The following is a 16453-nucleotide window of genomic DNA, read 5'->3' as shown; positions in this document are numbered from 1 at the left end:
TACTGTCCTTGCAGAGGACCTGAGTTGAATTCCCAGCACCCAGGTAGCTCACAACCACCTGTAACTCCAGCTCTAGGTGGTCCTAAACCTCTGGCTTCCATACATGGCATTTATACTCATGTATACCCCCACCAACACACACACATACAGACATATACATGATTTAAAATGCCTTTAAATTCAAAATTATTAAGATTTACTTATATTTATGACTGTTTCCTACATGTAGGCATGTGCCTAGCACCCACAGAGGCCAGGAATGTTGGGAAATGAACCCAGGTCCTTTGCAAGAACAAGTGCTCTTAACCACTGAGCCATCTCTCTAGCCCCTTGTGCCCCTTTTGTGAGAGATGGTCTCTCTCCACAGCCTGAGCTGTCCTGGAAATCACTATGTAAACCAGGCCAGCCTCAAAAATCACAGAGACCCCTCTGCCTTTGCATCTCAAGTACTAGGATTAAAAGCCACCGCCACCACCACCACCACCACCACCACCCATCCATCTACTTTCCTGATTTTTTGATATTTAGAAGTAAAAAAAAAAAAAAAAAAAAAAAGTAAAAATTAGGATTTAGTAAGATAAAAGAGTGACCACAAAGATAACTCTATGCCCTTCCTTATATTTAAAGGGAGAATTACTTACACATCTTTTTATTATGCACTGAAGTTCCTCCACAGCCATTCCTAATTACTTTTCCTGGTTTTGATGCTGAAATGAACTAATACAAACAATTAATTGTGTTATGGTACCATGTAAATTATGTTTCATAAACTGTTTCACGTTGAATTATTAGACAACAAACACAATGTAAAGTTTTATAGGTTAACTGCTATTACTGAACGTTAGTGTATTAGCCTAATGAAGCATTTTTAAAGCCCCTAATGTAATACCTAAAGAGCATAATTTTGAAAGAATGACGAGTAATAAAAAGAGAGAGAGACCTCGGAAGAACTCCTAAAGGAGCCTTTCTTTAAAGGGAGAAAGTAATACTTCGTGGAAAACAAAAATCCGAACTGTGGACTGGGATGGTTATTCTAATCATTAGGTAATTTTTTAAATGTCCCACTGACAAAAACTGGAATACAACACAATTAAGTCACCCAAAGAAGTTGAAGATTCCGATGCCGCCCACCTCATTCTCCACAGGATCTCCCTCCTCACATAAACAATCGTCAGTGAGATCACCGACTATCATGAAAATGAGGCCAGCAGCGAAGGTCCTTGCCCCGCAGGCGCGAACAGGAAAATCACACCCTACCGCGCCAGGCTGAGCCGAAGGGAGGCCATTTCTCCCTCTCCCTACTCCTGCAGGGCAGGGCGTCCAGGCTCCAGCACCTCCAGGGGCCTAGCAGGCAAGCCGCATGCGGCGCAGGTCCTGTTCGGCGAGCCAGATCCACCCCGACCCAGCAGGTCTACCTACCCGCCGGACCACGCGCGCCTGCCCCTTGCCTTCCTCCTCCTCCTCCTCCACTACGGGTACCGAAGGCCGCACTCCTGGCCCCGCCCCCGTACTGGCCCCGCCCCTCCGCCGATCGCCACGCCCTCGCTGGGCCCGCCCCCAGCCAGGTTCGGGGGGGGAGAAGCGTGTGGAGATAGAACCTCGCGGCCCCTGCGCTGTCCCGCCCCTTGCTTCGCTTCTGACGGCATTTCCCATGGCCGACTCTGCTGTCCCTTACTCTCTGGGCCCAAGTGCCCGGGCTTCCAGGACCCACCGAGACGCTACCGGTAGGAACAAGAGCCTCTTCCCGGGTTGGGATCCGGAGACCTTGGTCTGAGTACTACGCACGCGCGGGACTCTTTCTGAGGCTGCGCCGGGGGAGAGAGCGAGAGGGTGGAGGAGGCCCAGAGCGTCCCATGCAGGCTGCCTAGTGCCTTCCGGGGAAAGATCCCACACTCCTACACAGGGGTTTAAGGCTCTCCCCCTACGTGCGCTGTTCTGGGAACCCCAGGGAACAAGTAGCCAAGGCAGGTGCTGTTCAGTTGTCTTGAACCTTGGACGGCTTTGGTGTCTGGTTTCTGAGATCTCAACTCCTCTCTTTAGGCAAGCGAACCTTTGGAAGACCGAGCAATGTTTATTCTAAAGGAACCCAGTTCAGGGGGTTTGTTGTTGTAGTTGTTTTTGTGTTTTTCGAGACAGGGTTTCTCTGTGTAGCCCTGGCTGTCTTGGAATTCACTGTGTAGACCAGGCTGGCCTCGAACTCAGAAATCCGCCTGCCTCTGCTTCCCAACTGCTAGGATTAAAGGTGTACCCTACCACGGCCCAGCTAGAGGGATTTTAAAAAACACTTGATTAAAGGACATACGGTATATGAGAAAGGGCAGTCCTCGAAGAGACTGTAGGCATGAAAATTTGAAATGTAATTTACAGAAACAATGGAATATGGTGCCTGTTTAAACACACACCCCTGGTTTTTTGTTTGTTTGTTTGTTTGTTTGTGTTTTTTTAACACATCGGAGTTGGAAATGAGATGTGTGAGAGAGAAGGGAACAGTGCCTACAGTGTGCCATCTGGGGAAGACTCTTCTCCATCAAATGCATTGGCACTTGACTGTTCTCTCTTCAATTGTAGGTACTAAACAGACCAGTGCCCTGAAACAAGGAGATGCCTCTAAAAGGTACAACCACGTGGACAACTGCATTTCACTTTCCTTTTACCTCTTTAATTCAATCTTTTGTTTGTTTGTTTGGTTGGTTGGTTGGTTTGTTTTGATGTTCTGTTTTCTAGTCTTGGGATCTGGGTATGGAACTTAGGACATTGTACAGCTAACGAAGCACTCTATCTACTGAGCTATACGCTCCCAGCACAGACAGTTTAAAAGAACCCTTCCTTTCCCTTCCCTTCAGGTGTGTTGTGCGTGCTGTTGTATGTACCGGGCTCACTGAAACAGGTTCTTTCTTTATCACTTCAAGGGACCTTCTGTCTTCTTTGTAACATTAAGTAGGGACTTAAAAACAAACAAACCAAAAGCATCCTTTACTGTCTAGAGCTTCCAAAAAGTCATGGTCTCTCGCATCACAAAAAGGATTTTAGAGCAAGACTCATCTGAAGAGACTGAAAGTATCTGTAATTCATCTCTTCAGGACTCACTGATTCTTCTTGCAAGGTATTTTCCAAATATAAGATAGTCTGTATTTGAGCTAGGCCCTTAGGAGGTGTTGTTGAGCAAGTCAGTTTTGCTCACTGGAACTGAGGCATAATCAGTTAAACTAGCACAGGTGAATACATAATTAGAAACTGCACTAAGTGATATAAAGAAAATGGCTGATTTTAGATGGGGGTTGGCAGGGAGGCGTGTAACCCTTAAGCTAGTCGGGTGTGGGGGTGCACGCCTTTAATCCTAGTACTCCGGAGGTAGAGGTAGGCAGCATACACCATTGTCTTAGGGTGCTGTAGTGAAACACCAAAACAGGTTGGGGAGGAAAGGGTTTATTCAGCTTACACTTCCATGTCAATGTTCATCACTGAAGGAAGTCGGGTCAGGAACTCACACAGGGCAGGAACTGATGAAGGAGCAGGAGCTGATGAAGAGGCCATGGAGGAGTACTGCTTACTGGCTTGTCCAACATGACTTGCTCAGCCTGCTTTCATGAAGCACAAGCCCTAGGATAACATCACACACAACTGGGCTGGGCCCTTCCCATCAATCATTAATCAAGAAAATGCCCTTTAGGCTTGCCTGCAGCTGGCTCTTAGGGAGGCATTCTTAAGGTTCCCTCCTCTCTCCCTCTTTAGTGTGTGTCAGTTGACATGAAACTGCCAGGATAACGTTGCGGACATTTGTGACAGGAACACTGAGACAGAGAACATAGTGAGGAGCGGTAGATAACTGTCAGTCAGGAGGAGAATGGAGGAGTCAGTGTGCTTGATAATTGAAGCCAGCAAATCGAATGTACATCTTAGTCCATGACATCACCTTGTTGATGGGCACAAAACGAGGAAAATAATTTTTCATGAAGCTTTTCATATTTAACATAAAGACCTGTAATGTAATCTGTGTTCATTTCCTTTTGAATTTCTTTCATACAAAAGTGGTCTTTATAGAGACAGTGGCTACAGCTCAGTAGTGGAGTGCTTGCTTAGCATGTACGAGGCCCGGGGTTCTAGCCTAGGTATCTTAAAATAACAATAAAATGATCTTGATGAAATGGTGGGATAAAAATAGGTGTTTGGCTGCAACACCTATTTTCATGTATTCTCATTTTCATGTATTCTGCAAAAAAGAATTGTTGGTGAAACTGTACCAGAGTCCCACGTTATGGGGGGTTGGAGGGGACATATTGCTCTAGGCAAAGAACTACAGTCTAAAGTCTCAAAGGTTAATAATGAAGGTTCCTACCTTCACATGCACACATGAGAGGGTTTCTAGGTTACAGATGTGAGGGAGAAGGGTAAGACTGGGGACCAACAGAGGTAGTTCTGGTAGGTACCAACCCAGAAGAAGAGCAGGTAAGTCACCACAGCCCTGTGTCTTGAGCATGACAATGGTTCTCCCCTCTGCTCCTGTCCTATTCTGGCTGACTTGACCTCTAGTGGTAGTACCTGGGCATGGTGTCTGTTCCTGCTGTGCAGCTGGGTGAGGCTGTTTACTGAGATAGCCTGGCTTTTGCACTCCATGTGTGTGGGCCACAGAGCGCTGGCAGGACCCCGTCCGTGGTGGCTGTGGCAAGGCTTTCTCAACCGCACATCACATGTCAGTGTAATCATTTAGTAGGACTTTATAATAAAGGTGAATAAATGCTGTTTTCTTTTCAGAGGTAACTGTTCTATTGAGCTGAGCTACCACAGCTAGGCTCTTGACAGATTTTTGAGTGAAAGAAAAATAGAAATCATCTCTTCACCCTTCAGTCTCTTCACTTCTATGGCAGAGAAAAAAAGCCTTTTTTTTCTTTTTTTTTTAACTATGTATAGCAAAACTATAAAAGGAAATACACACACACACACACACTTTTTAAAATATAAGTTCTTAACTATGTAATTCACACTTGAACTCTAAATCTTCCCACTGCCTCCTCTCCAGTGTGACTGCAGCGTGTACCACCATGCCCTGCCCAGCCCTCTGCTGGAGGCTGTGCGTGCTTCCTTGTGCTCCGAGCCTAGACGTAGTCCTCACAGCCAGCTCCCATGTACACACTGGGATGACTAGTTTGCTTACTTTCTGGAAGAGATAAAAATTTGTTTATTGGCAAAATAGTTAGGTTAGTGGTGGCTTTAAAAGCATGGAGTGTTGGGGGTGGGAGAAGCCTTTCATTGGGTTAACGTTCTCATTGAAACTTCAGGCGAGCAGAACTAGAAGCTGCTGTGCAAAGGAAGGTGGAGTTTGAAAGGAAAGCCGTACGCATCGTAGAGCAGCTCTTAGAGGAGAACATCACAGAAGAATTCCTGAAGGAGTGTGTACGTATTAAGTTGTCAAATTACCAAATTTAAAATATAACATCTATATTTGAAGGTTTATTTGTGTATGTGAATATTGTGCTTGCTGGTTTTGTTTGCTAACTTGACAAAAAGGAACAGAGGAAACAGAACAGGTAAATTAAACAAAGAGGAAAAAGCCTCTGCTGGGGAAATGCCTCCATAAGATCCTGTGTAAGGATCTTCTGTAAGGCATTTTCTCAATTAGTGATCAATGAGAGAGGGCCCATCTCATGATGAGTGGTTCCATCCCTGTGCTATGACTGTGGGTTCTACAAAAAAGCAGGCTGAGCAAGCCGTGGGGAGCAAGCTTGTAAGCAGCGTTCCTCCACGGCCTCTGCATCTGCTCCTGCCTCCAGGGTCCAGCCCTGCTTGACTTCCTGTCCTGACTTCTTTTGGTGAGAAGCAACAATGTGGAAGTACAAGCAGAAGAAACCGTTTTCGTCCCATCCCAGTTTGCTGTTTGGCCGTGGGGTTTTATCTCAGCAGCGGTAACCCTGACTGAAAGATAGGCGAGTCGATGCCATAGTGGTGTATTTGCTGTGACAGATGTGTCTTAGGAAGGATTGTGGAAGGACTTTGGAACTTTGGGCTAGAAAAGCTGTTGAGTGTTGAGAGCTCAGTGGAAGTTCTGTGTGAGCTTGGCAGATAGAATGTTAACAGTACAGAAGATGGAGGCTTGACTTAATGACATATTAAGACTCTGGCCATTTGATATTTTGGATTAAGATTCTGTGGTTCTGGTTAGCTGGGACTAAAGAACCAGCTTCGATTATCAAGAGACCAGAACTAATAAATCGGAACCTTTGCTTTGCTGGGATACTTGATGCTGGTCCGCTGGAGGTGAGAAATAAGCAGTGATTAAGAAGAGGCCAACATTATAAAATCTTCTGGGAAGTGTTTTCTGAGAGCACAGAGAAACTGTGTTCCATAGGTGACCGTCGTTGTACCTTGTACTGGCAGCCAGACTTGGTAGTGTGTAAGAGTCACTACTGATTTTGAAGGCATGGAGGGGTCATGGAGAGCAGCTGAGGCTTGGTACTGTGAGAAGCCGGGAAAGGCCATTGGTGAAGGTGTAGCCCAAGACTGAAGGGGTCATGCAAAGAAGGGAAGGATTGGCACCAGGAAGACATTCACGAGGGGCTGTTGGTGAAAGTGCATCTCAGTTGCAGCAGAAGACCCCAGTGTTTCGGAGATGCCAGTGCCTTGTGAAGACCACCATGGGACAGCAGCAGCCGTGGAACAGAGCCAGCCTGAACTTAGAAGGCAAGCTGTGTGTGCTGCAGAGAGCAGAGCTGAAGAAATGACCCAGGCCCTTTGGAGGAGTACAGAAGAGTGTTGAGTGGATCCCAGACACTGGACAGTTGGGGTTTGATTTTCATTTGATTTGTGACTGTGCCCTGATTTTCCTTTTTGGAGTAAGAAAGTATTTTAATGGATAGAGCCCACAATATTGGAGACTTTAAATTTTAAAAGACTTTGGATTTTTAGAGAGAGTGGGTATTTTAAAGGGACTGAAAGTTTAATGTGTTTGAGTTTGTAAAGACTGTGGGACTTTAAAAGTTATTTATGTTTTTAGTGTAAGATATTGGGGATGGGTTAGAAAGGAAGGATTATGACTTAATAGTGATTTGTTTGTGTGTCAAGTTGACAAGGGGTCAGTTGTATGGGCTAGTTTTATGTGTTAACTTGACACAAGCTAGAGTCATCAAAGAGGAAGGAGCCTCAGTTGAGGAAATAATTCCATAAGATCCCGCTGTAAGGCATTTTCTCAATTAGTGATCAACAGGGGAGGGCTCGGCCCATGATGGGTGGAGCCCTCCCTGTGCTGTGGTCCTGGTTCTACAAGAAAGCAGCCTGAGCAAGCCAGTAAGCCGTACTCCTTACTGAACTCTGTGTCAGCTCCTGCCTCTTGGTCCCCGCCCTGAGTGAGCAGCAGTGTGGCAGTGCAAGCAGAATAAACCTTTTTCTGTTTGGTCACGGTGTTTCACAGCAATGGAAACCCTAACTAAAACAAGTGTCTTGTATGTATGTGCACTAGGAGTGTTCACTGCCCAGAGTCCAGAAGTGGGTTAGATCCCTTGGGACTGACATTATAGCTGGTTGTGACCTGTCCAATGTGAGTGCCAGGAACCAAACTCAGGACCTCTGCAGGGGCAACACATGCTCTTACCTACTGATCTATTTCTCCAGCTCCATCTTTTTTTTAAATGTGTGAATGCGTGGCACATGTGAATGCATACCTGTGGAGTCCGAAGAGGCCGTCATTTCTTCAGGAGCTAGAGTTACCAGCAGTTGTGATATGTGCTGGTATGATATGGGTGATTGGGAACCAAACTCAGGGTCTCTCGCAGAGCAGTTAGCATTCCTAAACACTGAACCCTCTCTCCAGCCCCCAAATCTAATGTGTTTTAAGTCTATGCAAAATAAAACTTCTTTGCACTATTGGAATTTTTAGCTTCTTTAGTCCTTAGATACAGGTAACATGATACATGGGAATTTTTAAAAAATATACAGTAAGATGGCTATAGTTACATATAATGCATATTTAAGTTTATTTGTATCTGATTAGTGAAGGCAGCATACATGTCATGACCCCCATTTGCCACAGCATGTATGTGGAGGTCAGAAGACAACTTCCTGGATTCAGTTCTTTCTGGCCAGCCTGTATCCCAGAGATGGCAGCAGGCACCTTAATCCTAAGAGGCATCTTGTCAGATGTTTAAAATAACAATGTTACCCTATGCCAGCTCAGAGCCATCTTGTCAGAAGTGTTTAAAATAACAATGTTACAGTACGCCAGCCCTTCTTGTGGTGCTTTTCCTTCCTGTACTCCCAGAACGCTCACAGTCTGTGGGGATGCCCTTCCGTTTCTCCCCAGGGGATGTTCATCACACCAGCTCACTACAGCGATGTTGTGGATGAGAGGTCCATCATCAAACTCTGTGGCTATCCTTTATGTCAGAAGAAGCTAGGGGTTGTAAGTACTTTCCTTTAAAGTATATTCATTAATTTTTACAAAATGTCATAGAATAGTAAGTTAAGCCTGTGGTCATGAATTAATAACTTGGATTGACTAGAAGTATTAATTGTAAATGACTTAATTGTTTATCACATAAGGTTTGTGTTCCTTCATTACATTTTTTTGTAAATTATACTTTATTTTTCTTCAGATACCTAAACAGAAATATCAAATTTCTACTAAAACCAATAAAGTCTATGATATTACTGAAAGAAAGGTAAGTTCAAAGCTGTTTAATGTGACATTATATAGAACTTTAAGTTTTTTACTTTAAAAATTGTCTGTTAGAAAATAGCTATATTTACAGATTGTTTGTTTTAAAAGCTAAGGTACTAAGAAAGTTTCTTGCTTGAGCTTTACTAAGACTTGAAACAAAGGGTGGTGTAGACAGGAGAGGTGAGTCACAGTCATTCTCAGCCCTGCAGGAGTTTGAGGCTTCTCGGGGCTGCTGCTCTAGCCCAAACCGACTTGGACATTTAAAGCCATGAAGTACCTGTTTGTGTAAACACAGGCAAGTGAGCCATGGCGAGGGGGAGGAGTCAGGAGCAGACTGATGCGCCACTCATGTGAACCCTAGGGATGGGTTTGCACAGCCGGAGGCAGCACAGTCATTCTGGTAGAGAACATGAGAACTGCTCATCCCAGCCAAAGCAGGTTTAAGAAAGGTGGAACAGACCTCTCTCAAAACTGTATAGGAGAATATAAACTTGAGCAGAAAATTAGACCACATATGAAAAGTTGATAAACTTTCATATATTAAAATTTAGAGATGTTGTTCATTAGAAAATGAGTAAACAAGAGGAAAATGTAAAGTTGTATTTTCTACAAGTTGATAGCTAGAAAGTATAGTCTATGAAAATGGAAAGCAACCTAATGGAAACTTTTATATACTAAACTGCAATGGTTAAGGAACATACAAAAACACATTGAGTCTCTTTAGTAATTAGAGAAGAAGCTGCTCTAAACACAAGGAGTCTTTGTACAACCCACAAAGGTGAGAAGAAAGGTTGGTACAGCAGCTATCTTGAGAGCCTGTTTTGGAATCTGTTTCCCACCATCAAGTGGGGAAGCTGGGGCTCGGACCCAGAGCCCCTTACATACTGGAAGAGCTCATTAATGCTGAGTACAGTTATCAGCACAGAGATGTGTCACATTCTTTGTAAACAAGCCTTTTTGCTCTTTCTTGTAGGCCTTGAAAAAAATAGCTGGGTTATGTGTACCAGGGTAAATGTATAAAGATATTCATAACTATAAAATGTGGTGTAGGCATATAGTACAATGCTATTCTGACTTTAAAAAGAAGGTAAATGCTATACGAACCTTGAAGACATTGAGTGCAGAAAACCAGCCCAAAAGGACAAATACTGTATAATCTGCTTATACAAGGTTCCTAGAGTGATCCTTCTTACAGGGTTCCTAAAGTGATCCTTCCTACGGTAGAATGGAGCTAATCGAAGGAGGTAGGAATAAAAGTTACTGTTTCATGGGTGTCATTTGAGTTTTGTGTTCTGAGAAGAATTCCAAAGGATACACTGAAAAGAGATGTACAATAGTGTGAACTTAAGTCATTGAAGTGTGCACTAAAATGTAGTGATGAGCAACAGGTGTGTGGGCTTTGCCTCTGTCCCAGCACTGAGGAGGCCAGGGCAAGAGAACTTAGAGTTTGAAGCCCACCTGGCAAACCTCTGTCTCAAAACAAACAAACAAACAAAAAAAGGACTAAGAGAGCAAATTTTGTATGTATTTTAAAAGTGAACCAGGGAGGTAGCTCAGGAGTTTAATTGTTCACAACCTCAGCACTGGGGGCTGGAGACAGGCAGACCCCGATGGCTCCCTAGCCAATCAACCAAGCCAAAAATGGAAGTTCAAAATTCAGTGAGAGACCAAGTCTCAGAGAACCTGAGGAGACAAGTGATTGAAGAGCACACCCTTGTCACCTTCCAGCTGCAGAGGCGAGTACACACAGACGCATAGATACTGCTCATGTGCATGTGCATGACTGCACACACAGACACACAAAACAAGAAAAAATAGCCAGGTATATCCTTGAAATTCTAGGACTCAAACAGCAGAGGTAGGAGGAGGGCTCAGAAGTTAAAAAGCATCCTCAACTACATAGAAAATTTGATGTTGGCTTGCACTGTATGAAGCCCTGTTGCAAAAAAACAAAAAACGGGCCAATGAGATGACTCAGTGACCACATGGAAAAGAGAGAACTGACTTCCCCAAGGTGTACTGACCTCCATATGCATGCCTTGGTGTATGCATACACATACTTGCACATGTATGTAAATTAACTTTAAAAAAACAATTAAAAAGTGAAAGTATTAAATGTAGTCTTTTTTTATTCAGGTGGTTGTTGTGGCTCACACTGAAATTCCAGCATTTGGTTGGCTGAGGCAGTAGGAATGCCATAAAGTCAAAGCCAACCTGAGTTACACAGTGAGTTCTGGGGCTTCCCAGAGTAAAAAGTGAGATCCCATCCCCTCCGGAAAAAAAAAACATAACATTTAAGTGGCAGCAAAAACGTCAAACTGTTCAATTGTACACAAATAAAGAATACCATACACTAACAGCGTGGGACATTTGCTTTCTGTGAAGGTAGAGTGGAACTCGGGGCCTCGCAGGGGCCATGCAAGTGGTCTGCCTCTTATGTCCCGGCTCCAGAATGCTGCACAGTGCAAGAAAATACACGAGAACATGGGTGAATCTTAAAAATGTGATTTTTGAACAAAAAGAAATAAGACCTGACCAAATAATCATACCCCACTTAGATAAAGCTCAGAAGTGGCCTCGCTGCTGGATATTTGTACAGGTGCTATATAGGGACAGGTGCATAGGTGTTCTGCACAGGGATATGCAGGTGGGTGCTGTATATGTAACCAGGTAGGTAATGGTCAGAAGGAGTGGTGAGGAGGCACGTCGGACATGCTTACCTCTGGGGACCGCACAGGGAAGCCATCAGGGTGTGCAATCCTTTACTCCCAGTGTTGTGTGGGAGACGCCTGTTCTTCAGGAATGTGCATGTTCTCTGCATGTAGGTTAAGCTTCACAATAGGAAGAAATGAACTAATTCCATATTTTTTCTTCTCAGTCTTTCTGCAGCAATTTTTGTTACAGAGCATCAAAATATTTTCAAACACAGATTCCCAAAACTCCAGTATGGGTTCGAGAGGAAGAGAGGTAATTATATGTTTATCTTGTTTATTCCAGTTGTAAGTGACCTTTCTACTTTTGACATAGGCTGGAAGTGGGCGTAGTTTTCTGTAGCTTGTTATCATTTTATGCACGGTTAGCTGTGGGCAAATAGTTATATCTTAAGCATAGTTGTTAAGGAGTTTTAAATGGAAAGTCTTACATGCAATGTTTTTTTTTTTTTTTCTCTAATGTGCTTTTAATCACAAAATCATGCTGGGCCTTGCTTTGCTAAGAGTGTTTGTGAATCCTGCTAATGTTACAATCCTGAATTAAAATACTTTCTTCAGAATACTAGCTCTTGGGAATCTGACCAAACTCACTTTACTGTTATGATAACACACTTTCTTATAATAACTGCAGTATCCTAAGTTTAAAGAAAGCCAATAAAGAAGTATCTTTTTGCTAAAATGTTTGTGGTCATCATAGGGCTTTTGCCTGAGGAAATAATTAAAACACTCGCAGTATTGTACCGATGCAGAACTTGAAGAAATGTATTAATATTGTGAGTATCAAAGCATAGTAGCAAAAGCAACAATGCTGTCATCATAAAGTGATTTATGGAAACTCAGACATAGGCATCATGAGGCGAGCGTCGTTCTGAAGAATGTGAAGACATGGCCTGAGACCTGTTATTTGTGGCCACATAGGCAAAACTTACTTTAAGGAGGTCACCACTCTAAATTCTACCAGCTCATTGACTGTGATGACAGCACTTTTGATAGCATATTCCTTTGTTATCCTTCTATGCAAAACCTACCCACCAATCTTTGGCCTTAAACTGAATGTAATAAAGACTAAATTGATCATTTCACCACTATCTGTAAGATTTCTTTTTTAGAAGATTAAAAAACAGCATTGTCCTAGGTGGTAAATGGGGGCTCACACTCTTTTTCATTAATTTGTTTCTTCATTTTACATCTTGATCACAGCCCACCCCCCATTCAACTCTCCTCCAACTCCCACCCTCACAAATCCCTGCCCTCATTATCCCTTCCCCTTCTTCTCAGAGAAGGGGAAGTCCTCTTTGGGTACCCGTCTGCCCTAAGACATCAAGGTGAAGCAAGAAGAGGCACATCCTCTTCCACTGAGGCCCAACCAGGCAGTCCAGGTAGGGGAAGGGCATCCAGTGGCAGGCAACAGAGTCAGAGACAGCCCTGCTACAGTTGTCAGGGGACCCACAGGAATGCCGAACTGCACATCTGCTTCAAATGTGTAGGGGCCTAGGTCCAGCCCCTTTGTGCCCTTTGGTTAGTGTCTCAGTCTCTCTAGCCCCTGGGCCCAGGTTAGTTCACTAGGTAAGTCTCGTGTCCTTGACCCCTCTGGCTTGCTCAATCTTATTTCTTACTCTTCAACAAGACTCCCTGAGCTCTGCCTGATGTTTGGCTGTGGTCTCTGCTCTGTTTCCATCTGCTGCTGGAGAGACCTGAGGAGACAATTACACTAGGCTCCTGTCTGCAAGCATAGCAGAGTATCATTAACCCTGTCAGGTTGGCTCTCTCCCATGGGATGGGGCTCCAGTTGGGCCAGTCATTGGTTGGCCGTTCCCTCAGTCTGTGCTCCATCTTTATCCTTTTGCATCTAATAGGCAGGACATTCTGGGTTGAAGATTTGTGGGCGGGTTGATGGGAACCCACACTTCGATCTTGTCACTCTGCCTTGTGACATGATCTCACCAGAAGCAGTGCATTCCACTTCCACCAGAGTAACACCAGATGCCTTGCATTATCCTTGTCCTTTATTTACAAACACAGCTGTGCTACTTAGCATTCTTATATCTACTTCCAAACCACACATGATAGGGCGTGCCTGTAATCCCCAAAGAAGCAGGATTCGAGGAGGCAGAGCTCAAGGCGATCCTAGTCTGTATAGTAAACTCAGGCCAGCCTGGCGGACATGAAACGCTGTCTAATGACAGAGAGGGAAGGAGAAGAGAAGGCTTCACCAAACAGGCTGTTCTGCCAGCTCTTTACTCAGACGTAGTTACTGGCACTTATCTGACCTTTTCCTAAGTCTGTGTTCAGAATATCTACTTTTCCTAAAATCTTGACGCCTTGATCTATGTCACTTTATGTTTGTGGTTATTAGCCTTTCCTACATATTTAGTGGAGGAAAAAAGATGAAAATAGCCCTTTGTTCCTCTAATCTAGATAAATACCATTAATTTACAGAGTATGCAATATTCATTTAGTCCCTGGCAAGACACATGTATGTATATGCATATTCTGCCATCTACCTGGCAAGACACATGCATATTCATGTGAACATGTAAATCTCAACCTATGAATTTAACTGCAATTGAGGTAACAAAATAAATACGTGAGTGAAGCAATATTTAATAAGCTGAGTGTGTGTAACAAACATTTTGTGACACACTTTTGGCTGTGCCTCATGGATTAGAGGGCACTACTGTATGTCATGGGAGAGCAAGGTCAGAAAAGCCAGGGCTTGGGGTAGGGAGGCTCTCAGGTATCTGTCTTACAGTGCTGAGAGCTGAACTTGGGGCCTTTAACATGCTAAGCAAGGACCCAGCAAATATACTCGGGGGACACTGTTAGAGCAGAACCTGATCTGCATTGCTCTCCGTGATGTATTGGAAGAGAATCACAGAAGCTTAAAGAATCCAGAGTCAGTCTAGCCCCTTTGTTAAGCAACCTCTCAAAAATTGAGCATATTTTATAAGCTAATGATGGCTTCTGCATAAGGTCAGGGTTTTCCTCATTGTAGTCCACATGATTAATGGAAATTAGTGAAGGGACAGTCTACTCGTACACCTTCCCATTGATATCATCTAACCAGAGCCTCTACTCTGGCCAGTTTTAGTTCTGTATCATACCTTCTCTGGATGAGACAGTGCTGGCTTAATCTCTAGAGAATGTGGCTGTGCTGTTATCCAGTAAGTCCACTAGAGGTCACTGGTGTCACTGAGCTGGTTTTTCTAATTCATTTCAGAGTAAATAGCAGTCCTTAGTGTTTAATGTAGAGATTTTTTACTTTAAATCATAAACATAAATCGCCTGACAGTGATTTAATACTCAAGTTAAAATAAAAATTTAAATCCATTTCAAGTAAAAAACACTTGATTGCAATGAGTTATAAACATTTAAATTAATATATCTTATAATCTGACAAATACTTGTAATTTTAAAAACAGCCATTAAATGTCTATTTTCTGCCATTCTTATGTCATACTAGTCACATGTCTTATTGACACCCGCTGTTTGAAGAACAGTTTTGTTTGCTCCAGCTCAGGGTTTCAGTAATGCTTTAGTATTAGAAAACTATTTCTTCGCCCCAGATCACAGTTCCTCATTTGTAAAAGTAGAAGTTTGCATTTGTTTTAGTCACACTCTGATTAATGATCAACATGAGACTGGATAGACTTGAGTTGTCTTGTTATAAGCTCTGATTTAAGAATTTAGACTAACTGGAATGCTTTTGTTTATAAAGAGGAGGGCTGATGGAGGACTGCTAGGTCAAAGTTCTAAATGAGAAAAAAAAGCCAGGATTATTTTTTAATGTGTTTTAATCCTGACACATCATGGTCTTATATACCAATAGGAAACAGAATATTAAATTTGACCCAATTTGATCTCAAATAGATTATTGAGAATACAAAGATAAATTTATTAGATTTTAAAAACCCCAAGCCTTATATCAGATTTATAACTCTGTGCCTTAAGTTTACTATTTCTGTTACTGATATATTAGAGTTAGGAAGTCATTAATTATAGTGGAAAAATATCTAAAGTTAAAATACATCTTTAAATACTGGGAACAGTGCTTACAAAACCATCTCCTGATAGTCTGCCAGAGGCAAACCCTGAGTTAAAGCTGTGTGGTTCATAGTGTAAGAAGTATCTCACACTGTGACTGAAAAATTGTTCACGGGGCTGGTGGCCACAAACAGACCACATACAGTTCTGATGCCAAAATGCTGTGCTTTGTAGATAGTCTGTGGTTGCATTTATAAATCCTGTATGGTTTTGTAAATGTAGGGTCTGACAGAGCTTGGAAGACAGAAGTTTCTAGAATTATGTGCTAAATCTAAAAAAGGAAGGACAAATGTTGAAAAGCAAATTTTGTTTTTAGACATCAATGCTGACCGAGCTAAAAGCGTCCTGTGGCCTAGAGCTGGGGATTTTTCTGTATCAGTTCTAAGCAGTAAACATGCACAATCTCAGGGTGGAAACCAAAGCCTCTGCGGAGCAGCCTTTATAACCCCTCCTGACCAGCTACTCCTGCTCTGAGCAGAGGCAAAAGATTTCAGTGTGTTCAGATACTCTTGAGTCTTACCACAGGGAGCACTGTTGTATTGATTCAAGTAATACACAAATATACAAACATATCTACATGAAGTTTGGAGCATAGATTATTTCTATTTTAGATTCCCTTTGCTAAAATTTAAGTTAAGCATCTAGAGCCAGGTATGATGGAAGCATCCACCTGTGATGCCAGTGTTGAGAAGGCAGGAGGGTGAGGAAGTAAAGATCATTCTGCAAAACATTGTAAGTTTGAAGTTAAAGGTCTCTGATTCCAAAATACAAAAGTAATTACACTTTAGTGAAAATGAGAGAATGCCTTTATGAACAACCATTTTGAAAGCATTCTTTCAAGTAGGGCAGTTGCTGGTTTGTGTTTTTATTTATTTTTTGTTTGTTTTATCAAGACAGGGTTTCTCTGTGTATCCCTGACTGTCCTGGAACTCACTTTGTAGACCAGGCTGGACTTGTGGTTTGTTTTTTAATTGTGCTTTCAGAACTAACACCAGAGCAACATAAATTATAAAGAAGATACTTAGCATGAAGAAAAAGCCATTTTATTGAA

The 16453-nt window shown here is 42.8% G+C and overlaps 2 protein-coding genes across 8 annotated transcripts in view; one reads left to right on the top strand and one right to left on the bottom strand.

The window, feature by feature from the left end:
* The window catches only part of Glmn (glomulin, FKBP associated protein), a 36014-nt gene extending 34231 nt beyond the window's left edge, over nt 1–1783 (bottom strand). For 2 of the 7 annotated variants that reach the window (XM_052198000.1, XM_052198007.1), the window contains exons 1-2: nt 1420–1494; nt 642–717 (exon numbers count right to left, since the gene is read on the bottom strand). In XM_052198000.1, coding sequence (XP_052053960.1) covers nt 642–680 — 39 coding nt within the window. In that variant the 5' untranslated portion in view covers nt 681–717; nt 1420–1494. Of the gene's footprint in view, nt 1–641; nt 718–1131; nt 1399–1419; nt 1495–1675 lie in introns of those variants that run through there. The other 5 variants (XM_052198002.1, XM_052198001.1, XM_052198005.1 and 2 more) reach the window with 5 other exon arrangements.
* Nucleotides 1556–16453, top strand: part of Rpap2 (RNA polymerase II associated protein 2) — a 62016-nt gene continuing 47118 nt past the window's right edge. The window contains exons 1-6 of the mRNA XM_052197999.1: nt 1556–1724; nt 2569–2614; nt 5277–5391; nt 8291–8389; nt 8583–8648; nt 11526–11614. Coding sequence (XP_052053959.1) covers nt 1652–1724; nt 2569–2614; nt 5277–5391; nt 8291–8389; nt 8583–8648; nt 11526–11614 — 488 coding nt within the window. The 5' untranslated portion in view covers nt 1556–1651. The remainder of the gene's footprint in view (nt 1725–2568; nt 2615–5276; nt 5392–8290; nt 8390–8582; nt 8649–11525; nt 11615–16453) is intronic.

Source organism: Apodemus sylvaticus, chromosome 11, assembly GCF_947179515.1.
Source record: "Apodemus sylvaticus chromosome 11, mApoSyl1.1, whole genome shotgun sequence".
NCBI lineage: Eukaryota > Metazoa > Chordata > Mammalia > Rodentia > Muridae > Apodemus > Apodemus sylvaticus.
This window is presented reverse-complemented; position numbering and strand designations above follow the sequence as displayed.